The sequence below is a fragment of the Apaloderma vittatum genome, unplaced genomic scaffold, assembly GCF_000703405.1.
Source record: "Apaloderma vittatum isolate BGI_N311 unplaced genomic scaffold, ASM70340v1 scaffold9081, whole genome shotgun sequence".
NCBI classification, from domain to species: domain Eukaryota; kingdom Metazoa; phylum Chordata; class Aves; order Trogoniformes; family Trogonidae; genus Apaloderma; species Apaloderma vittatum.
In genome coordinates this window covers 24,974-34,997 of record NW_009699611.1, presented here as the reverse complement: position 1 = coordinate 34,997, position 10,024 = coordinate 24,974, and the positions used below count along the sequence as shown (strand labels likewise).

General features: G+C 38.6%; 1 protein-coding gene across 1 annotated transcript in view; it reads right to left on the bottom strand.

Moving 5' to 3' along the window:
• Positions 1-427: 427 nt before the first annotated feature.
• Positions 428-10,024, bottom strand: part of FRS2 (fibroblast growth factor receptor substrate 2) — a 10,741-nt gene continuing 1,144 nt past the window's right edge. Inside the window, exons 2-5 of the mRNA XM_009878454.1 lie at positions 8,311-8,497; positions 4,934-5,092; positions 3,892-4,055; positions 428-1,870 (exon numbers count right to left, since the gene is read on the bottom strand). Of these exons, the coding sequence (XP_009876756.1) occupies positions 917-1,870; positions 3,892-4,055; positions 4,934-5,092; positions 8,311-8,497 (1,464 nt within the window). The 3' untranslated portion in view covers positions 428-916. The remainder of the gene's footprint in view (positions 1,871-3,891; positions 4,056-4,933; positions 5,093-8,310; positions 8,498-10,024) is intronic.

Here is a 10,024-nt window from a genome sequence, read left to right as displayed (position 1 = left end):
TTAAAACAAGACATTATGGAACACATGAAGAAGAAATAAACAAATGCAAAGGAAGGAAGGCACACTGAACTAAGAAATTATAAGAGAGCCTTAATTCATACAGCCAACCTGTGAATTCTTTCACAGAAAAACTCCACAATTCTAATGAGATTAAAATTCTATCAGATTTCACAGGGAACCTGATATGCCACTCGGAATTTTCTTCTGGTGGAAGGAGCTTAAGGCTGAATTTAGATGTGTTTATAGCTCTGATCAACAAACTTTGACGTGACCTCTCAAATATCACACAAGTTAAGAAAACTATTGGGAATTAGAGGCCTTCTTGCCCATGTGGTCTTAAAAAAACCCCAAGGAAACAACAACAAAAAAAACCAAACCACAAACCCCACAGACAAAAAGGTGTGGTGCTTATATCCCTTGAGATGAACCAATATATCTCGTGTATGTCAAACTGAGTGAATTAATGCTTACATACATTTCATTCTGGAGAAGCCACTTGAATGAGGAATGAACGTAAAGACACATATCTTGAAAGATTAGGTTTACCTGCTAATAACACACATATCAAGAGGCTTCAAAGAAAGTGTTATAAATGCCACTAAAGAGTATAGGCACCAGACCAGAATATTTATAAATTCAAAACTGGCATGTCACTCAGACCCTAATCAATTTAAAGAGGCACTGTGAAAGGTGGTGATGCTGCTATGCAGTAATTCCTACTACTGTAGATTGAAATAGTGTTGCCTAAATGAATATTTGCTCTACATTAATTCCCTTTAGTTAGACAAGTACATTGAAGTATGCAGAAAAAGTTCTATTAGTCTATAAAAGGCGTTAGTGTTAAGAAATGCAAAGTACTTGCATCTTCAATTTTATAAACTTCACAAAAGGTGCAAATGATTTAATGCTCCCAGGCTCACATAGGCAGGTCAGTACTGTTATGTCTAGTTTTCCTAGAAGTACCATCATCTCGGGGCAGTGCTTTTTGCAAGCTTGACATAGCAGCAGTTCTTTCAATGTCTATCACAGCATACAGCTCTGTGCGCCTGGTTGGAGTCTGCGGAAGTGGAGTGGTGGGGGTTTTTGGAGTCTGAGGGTTGTCAGAGTCACTACCACCTTCCAAGTCAACCTGAATATAGTTGAGCTGCCTGTGTTCTAAACTTGGACGCCTAATGTCAAAGTTAAAGACTGTTGGGGTACAGTCCCGACGTCGTGTAAATTCTACTTTATGAGCACTTGCTGGTACTGTTACATTCTCTGTATTGACGTAATTATGCATTGGATCTAGGTTACTGTGGTAGCCATTCAGAGATGGGGTCTTTGGTCCTAAACTGTCATCTTCATCTCTACTCAGCTTGCGGGCTTCCCAAACAGGAGGCAAGGATGGCAAGTTCTCATAGTTCAACAGCGCAGTTCTCCTCTGAGCAGAGTTGTTAATGTTCTGGGTGTCTGAGGTACTCGTTGATGTCAAACGACCTCTCCTGACCCCTGAGGCACTAGGGATTGATAACCTATTTATATTTTCGTACACCAATTTATTACCGGATGGTGTTTCTCTACGTTCATCACTGTCGTACCCAGTGTCCCATTCAGTGTTATTTGTGCTGCTGCCGCTAACTTGGTCTCTCCCAAGTTGCTCCAGTTTCTCTCTTTCCATCAACTGCCTTTGAACAGGTGTTGGTCCTAAAACAAACTTGACTCCTTCAGGCTCCAGGAGAACCTGAGCATCTCTGTCCTCAGTACACATCTGATCTTCTTTCACTTTACTTGTTTCAGTGTTTGATAGCTTTGATTCCAGTGGTGCATGCACACTTGAACGATTTTTTCTTTCCTCCTGTTGTACCCCAGTAGTGTTGACATAAGTGTGCACCTAAAAGGGGAAGGAAAAAAGAAAGGAAATTCAAATGCTATTTGCAATTTTTTTCCCACCTCAAATTTCTTCCCTTAACTCCGTATTTTTCTCATCAAAATACCTGAAAAACAAATCTCCGTGATAACAGCTGTTTAAGAGTTGTACAAAGGAGATATACCGTCCATTTAAAAATTTAAATAAACCAACCAACAAACAAAAAATGAAGATAATTAGAGAAATACCAGAATCTCGCCTCATGTACTACTGAGCAATGAGAAGAGAGGTTGGCTCTACCGGAATAACAGTCCATTCTTTCTTAAAGAGCCAGCAGCCTCCTAATACCAGAAACTGAATAAAAACATTTAACTCCATATGAATTGTACCAGTCAGAATTTAAAAAGGAGCAGGAGTTGGCACCAGATGCCGCTAAGAAAGGCACGAATACACCACTAGGTTATCCCTCCAAGTTCCCACAGTGGATAAAGGGAAAGACTGGAGTAACAGAATCCTTCTCTAAATGATAAATCTGTGTCTGGATACCCAAGCAGCAAAAGTAGTATTTTACAGCAGCAGTCATCTAGCCCTCCCAACTTCTGTCAAGCTCTACAAGCTGAAGTGTTATTTACAGCTCACTTGACTCCTACACTGATTCTTTTAAACTCTTTACTCTTCGATAACTCCATCAACAACACTTCAACTCTCCTGTGGGGGCTCCTAACAAATCCTTTCCCACAAGACACTTCACCGCACTTTGCTCTCGTTACCTTCTCCGGTTTCCAACACTGTTTCTTGTCACACACGACAGCCTTTCTAACCCACATTACGTTTTATTACACTTGACTCACATTTTCATCATCAACCTGAATGATGAGACTGAACACACTCTCTGAAATTTTCAGTCTATCCCAGATTGTCAGAGTTCTCAGCAGCCTGAAGAACTGATGTCATAGAAACCTTACGAAATTCAGCAACAGCAAATGCAAAGTCCAGTGCCTGGTACAGAACACCATCAACAGTACAGGCCAGGCACTTGAAAACAGCCTTGGAGAAAATCACCAGGGCTCTAGGCGGGTGGTAAGCCAAATGTGAGTCAGCAGTGTGCCCCTGCAGCAATGAAAACCAAATGTGCATGGCAAAAGCACAACCAGTAGGTTAAGGAAAGTGATTATTACTGTCAAATCAGCACTTGTGAGACTGAATCTGGGCTCCCCAGTACAAGACAGACATTGTCATACTAGAGCAAGTCCAGTGGAGGACCATGATTAGAGGGACTGGAGCATGTGACATACAAGGAAAAGCTGAGAGAGCCATCCTTTCTCAGTCTTAAGAGAAGGCCAGGAAAGCACCTAATAGCTATTTTCAACTACCTAACAGATAAAGAAAAGACAGAGCCAAACACTTTCTGGAGACGTTCAGCAAAAGGCTAAGCGGCAACGCGGCAATGGATACTAGCTGTAACAGGAAAAAATCAGATTACATATTAGGGAGAAATGCCTTCAAAGCAAAGGTGGTGAAATGCTGGAACACACGGCTCAGAAACCCTGTGGAATGCCCTTGTTGGAAATATTCAAAGCATGACAGGACAAGGCTCTGCCCAGCCACCCCTAACTTTAAAATTTGACTTAAGAGGACTCTAGAGGTCCTTTCTAACTTAAATTACCCCGAGATTTCTATTCGGCAAACAGGAGACCCACACTTAAAGAAGCTTTTTGACTAGCATCTCTCATTATAAAGTACAGCTTCCGTGTTTAAAAATAGTTACTGAAATTTCTGGAAAGACTGCATGGAAACACATACTTTGTATATCTCTGTATGTAACTGTGTAGAGCAACTTAAAATAGTTACTTTTCCTCAGCAAGCTGTCCTACAAAGTATCATGTGAAAGAAACAGAGCAAACACTTTTTTGAGATATCTAACATATGGTAGAAATACATTACACCTGATACTGGAAAACACACATGAAAGTCTACAGAACAAGCATTAGAATAATCCTAATTCACGTAGAACCTAAGTTATATGAGAGGGGGGAAATACCCACTTGCTCCTCTGCTACAAGTAAAGGATGTGTTGATTCTTCACCGACAGAGGGGAGGCGTGCACTTCCGACGGAAGGATGTCTGCTGGAAGGATGGGATGAAGCATCTCCAAAAGATGGGTATCTGGGATAGCCGTTAGGTAAGCTTTGTGCATTGAACCCTGGAGCTGATTCAATCAGAAAACAAGCAAAACCATATTAAAAGAGAACATTTTACTGTATAAGAGTAAGATGCTTTGTATTTTCATTTTCAATTTTAGAAAGAGACATTAAAATATGTAAAACAGTATTAAATATTCACAGGACTCAGTTTTGCTGGGGGGAAGGAAAGTGAAAGCACACTACAGAGTAGAGCATGCCAGTACTTAGAATCATAGAAACGAAACACTGAATTCTAGGTGTAGTACACACTGCAGTCCTCCCAGTAAACTCCCGATCCAACTTCTCTTTGTACCATTAACAACGTGCCTCCCTAACAAACGGGCTTATTTACTTAAGCTTCCATTTCTCTGAAATAACCTGGAATTCCTAGTTTCAAACATCAAGCCATTTGCCTGAGATTACCTAAAATATTCTAGTATCTTTGAAGGGACTTCGCTCTACCCATCTATCTACTCAGAGCAAAATAAATATCTCAAGCCTACTGTAGATGTGTTATTACCTTCCTTTTTTCCCTAATAAGAAGGCTGGAACATTGCCCAACATTAAAATTTCTCAGAAATGCTTCAAGGAAAATATGGTCATATATTAAAAAGGAATTCAACAGATGTATTCGTAAGTGCATAGTGTTCTTATGCAACAGCTAAACTCCCAGAACTTATTTCTTAAAGCTGAAGAACTTGACTATGGCAGTTTTGCTCTCAAGATTCTTGAAAGAGAATCCTCAGCAAGCACCTCAAGAGCATGCAGTACTGCTAACTAGTATCTTAGTTTTAAATTAGTTTCCTTTTTAATTGCTTAAGAATTTAATGCAAATTAAATGCTATTTTCATCAAAGTACCACATTACATTCAGGTATGTCACCTGACAGCATAACCATACTTACTGGTAGGTGTTCGAGGGGTTCTTGGAGCTTCTAACTCAGTTTGATGATTATTCCTTTCTACTACTGGTTCTTCTACCACATTTATGCTATTATTCTGCATTATCTCTTGCAACATATTAAATAGCTCTTCTGCACGGGCACATTTAAAGGCAAAGATTCCTATAAATATGCAAGAAAAAAATCGAAATCCTTTAACGTGAGAAGCAAGCCTTACAATGCATACTTTCAAAAAAATACAACTGGAATCCACATAATGAATACCTGTTAAAGAAGCAGATGTTAAGAAAATTTTATTGCCACCTACAATTACTGTGAGAACTTTTGAAGTGTTTATCTAATAGAAGAAAAAGATTCCCATGCACTCAAGTTAAATTATAACAGAAAACTGATTCAGTTAAAAGCAAAACTAAGTTTTGAGTGCTAAATGAGAGGTAAGAAAAATAAAATAAAAAATAACAAACCAAAAAACAAACACAAAACAGGACAATTTTTTTTTAAGCTGATAAGAAGTGTACCTGTTATATAATTTAAAACAAAACAAAAACACTAAATGAAACTACTGTGGTGCTACAAGGTCATATTTTTTAAACCAGATTTCTACTGAGTTACCATAAAAATAAGATACCTGCACAACAGGAAAGAAGGATTTAAACACTGGGTAAAAGTTTGGTTTCTTTAAGAAGATTAAAATGAAAAGCTCGTAAGACAAACTGTGTGAAACGGACAGTAACAAGCCAATTGCTTTAGGCTAGAGGATAGACACGGAACACAAAGTCAGCAGCAATACTGTGTATTTTGTGTGTGTATTGTGCCACTTTGCCTTTAAACAGCAGGGAGCGCCCCAACTTACCCTCACCAGCAAAGTCGCAGCTTTGGATTATTCTTCCATTGAAAGCATGAAGTTAAAGTTGACATGCTTGTTAAAAGTGAGTGCAGGTGCTCATTTTTCAAAGTGAGTATTACAATCTTAAAACACTCTCTACTAAAAACTGCCTACCTACACAGCTAGTTCTCCAAGTGCAATTATGTCAATATGCTGCAAATAACTATCATCATATATTCGTTAAGGACGTAGAACTCTGACAGGTCCGACCTACCAGAAAAGTTCCACGTGACAGAAGTTCACCAAAACCCGGCTGGGAATATATCAAACGGGTTAAGAGGAATGATGCTCAACAACTAGCAGTCAGCTGGCGCGGTGAATAAGCTTCATGCTTGCAACACAGCAGCTGTAGAGCTGCTTCTACTGCATTTCCCCAAGGTAGCTCAAATACAACACTCCATGTTTAATTTTTTGCATATTTCTGAAAATTCACACTGGATACCTAAATCTTACTGGACAAGAAATAAATAAATAAAACCCCCTACATTCACAAGCGTTAGAAAGCTCCCAGTATGTTTCTGAGAAATTCAGTTGCCTTTATCCCTTTGTTTAAAAAAAGGGTTTCTGAATTGCTGATTCCTTAAAATACAAGATGAACCAAATTGGCACTGAAAATGTGAGCAAAAACAACTTGACGAAACCTTGATTTTTATTAAATACATTCACATTAAATACCATGTGATCTGTCACTTACACCACAGGGCAACATACCGGCTCCTCCAATTTTTCTATCTTGAATTATTCATCTATTAGCCATGCTTCCAAAACATGTCTTCTATTTTTTTTAACCTCAAGGTTTTGCCATCAGTGCATTCTGACAACTTATCAATAGATACAATATGAGATTAAATGGAAAACACAAGAAAGAATACTGATCAATGCAATCAAGTAAAAATTGCTGGGCAGTATTCAGTTTTTCTCAAATGAAAAACTTCTCGGTCATCTCACCAAGTGAAGATGAAGTTTTGCAACTGTGCCCACAAAACCCAGTGTAGGTCTCAGGAACAATGCTCCATTGCAAAAAGGCAGCAGAGAGAACATTTTCTGCCAGATTTCTCTTTTCTCAATATTCACAGTATTTTAATATTACGTAAGGAAGGCAAGAAACAAAAGAGGGAGGAAAGGGTTGCTGCTTACACAGCCTGCTTAATCGTCTCTATTTAAAGATAAAAAAAAAAAAGGAGGAGGGAATCGGAGATGTCAGACTCAATGGAAAATTTTGCAGACTTGCTAACAGGCCATGGAAAAGAACCTTGTAAATAGTATTTTCAATTGAATTCTCAATGTTTAGAAAATGTAGTAAATTAAACCTACAAAATCAATTAAAGTGATTTTCTTCAAAATAAAGTTTATTACTTTCTTCTTGTAAGTCTTAAAATTTAATTTAGTGTGGGGTATACTGTAACACTTGAAAAATCTCCATTTCTCATTAAAAGGTGAATGGAGAATGCCTTCTATACTCTTATTAAAAACAAAAACAAAAAAAACCCAACCCAACCAAAAAAAAAAAAAAAAAACTAAAACCCCACCCTGTCTGCCTTTACTTCTGCTTGGACAATGCAAATTGTCCAGCTTTGTTTATGACCAAGTCTTTTCATCTTGATGATTTTTTACAATTAAAGTTTTTTTAAAAATAAGTTTAAATTGCAGTTGCTAAATAGCATTATTGATAAAAACACTAGGAAATGCTAAAGATCTCTAAGAAAATCAAATTGCAGCTTAATTCCACAACATATGAATACGTAAGAATTCCAAGAACCCACAGCTACAACACAGCAGGAAGATGCAAAACAAGCGTGAGACCTCAACCACAACATGTACTCTCTGGGACTGCTGCAGCAAAGAGAGAGAAAAGCCTACATCTTCTCACTGGGAGTCAGCCTTGGCCAAGGCAGGCATGATCTTGGGAAGGTAACCATCGTTTTCCAATTAAAGCCACACAGAAAATAACTGAGCATAGTCGGAGTTTACACACTTCATACAAAAATGATGTCACTGATACAAATGAAAGTGGTATTTGTTTTAGGAAGAGGATGAAACGCAAGCGTGTTAGTGAAAACACTAATAGAGTAGGGATATTCAGTTCATTCCAGCGCTCCAGTCTTTTAAAATCTAAAAATAAAGAATTCTTTGAATTCCGAGGAGATGCCTCCACAGTTCCACATTTCACTACTCCCTGAAAGTAAACCCCACCTCTGAGGGAGGAGAATTTCCCTGTCAAAACCACCTCATAAGCTGGCCAGAGGTATCCATGCATATAAGCGTCAAGTGCTCCAGACCTACAATGCCAAAAATCTACATGCAACTCAAATCCTCATTTTACGATCAGACCATTCTTCATAAGAGAACTTTTTCCCAGAAACCACATTCACATAGAAAACTACAACCTTTACAACCCCTGCCAAAGGACAGGCAGATAGACTTTTTTAAACAAAATTGTCTTCCAACATCAAATAAATTTCCAAAAAGCTTTGTACACAAAAAGTCTACATACCTTGTCCAGTTTGACACCTTCGGCCGCTTTCAAAAGAGAAAAGATTTGAGTCATAGCCATAGCGACGGAGACAGAGGTAGTGCCATTTTACAGAGTCCCTTTTACGGGTGTACAAAATTAGTTCTGTATCTGTAAGTTCCATTATGCCAGAACCCAGCTCATTACCATCATCATCCACATTAATAACCTATAAAAAGGAAGTTAAATAGCATTAGGTAAGCACTCTTTTGAGCATCAATAGCACTACTAATAATGTTTCACTGATGCACTTTATCTGCTCTGTCATATTCAGCATGATCCTGAAGGTAAAAGTTTTAAAAAATAAAAAACACCTCACAAAACCAGTTCCTTTTCTCCTCCAACCCAGAATTAAAATAATACATATTTTAAAGCAATATGAATGAGACTGTACAACATTATTGTAAAATCTGATATAAAAGAGATTCATAAGTTAACTTTTTTTTAACTGGTTTTATGTACAGATTCTAGTATTTCCACATGGATAAGGCATACCTCAGATAATGGAATTTTTCAGAGCCCTGTTTCTTAAAAGAATAAATAAATATTTGCTTTGTCATATAAACCCAATTACAGTTGGGAAAAGGAGTGAAAAAGGATAAGGGGCTCCAAGATAAAGCTTCCTTCACATACCTGTATAGCCTTGCACTGTGCTGAATCACCCGACTGGTTTAGATTGGGTTTTTTCTGTCTTTTTTAAGTCAACAAATAATTCAAATACCCTATGGTTATCTTGCATGAAAACGCTTCTAAAGCTTAAACTCTCATTCTTTCTGTTTTCTAACCAGTTTGAGGTCATCTGCATCCTTTATGGAATTAGGAAAATGTATATTTGCCTCCACATGTAGTCTATCTCACAATGCTGCTTTTCATGGGATTCTTTCTTAATAAAAAAGCCACCAAAAAACTCTCCCTATGGTATCAATTAACGTTACTCCTTAAACAGACATTTTCAACTTGAAATCTAGTCAACTGAAAAGAATTGGGAATAGTTTCATCTGCTACTGAGGCTTATGCCAACTGTCTTCATTTTGCAAATTACATTCTTTCATCTTCTACCCCCTGCTGCTAAATCAGCGACCCACACAAACAATAGAGAAATTCTATGAAGAGAAAAATAGGAACTAGTTACACAAAATGATGTCAAACACAGTGTCCTGGTTTGAGCTAAAAACCCCAGTTCTGTTTAGTGATTTTTTACTTTTCAGTTTAGTCTCTTCTAAAAGGCTGCACGTTCTGAAGTCAGCAGCATGTTTTTGCAGACAGTGTGTGCTACTGGCAGTGATAACACCTGATGTTTGCAGTTACTGCCTGGGACTGGGATGCAGAAAGGCTCTTGCTGATACTTATTCCTACAGTGACCAAGGCCACTGCTGGCTCTTGTGTGCCACGCTGGGGGTGCCGGGTAGTGAGAGGGGCCACAAGGAAGTAAAAGGTTGCACCTCCATGGGGGGTAATAGACAGGACAGGTGACCAACGAGAGTATTCCATCCCATATACGTCATATTTAGTATAAATTGAGTGATCACGAGAGTTTCGGCCCTTTTCTGCAATGGCCGGTGTCCAGGGAGGACTCCATCTGACCTCCTGTTTTTGATCCGGATCCTGACTTCTTCAATCCAGCTCCCTGTATCCAGCTCCCGCCGCCGCTGAGCCTGGGGCTTCCCCAGTGCCTCCTGCTCTGCAGCATCAGTGG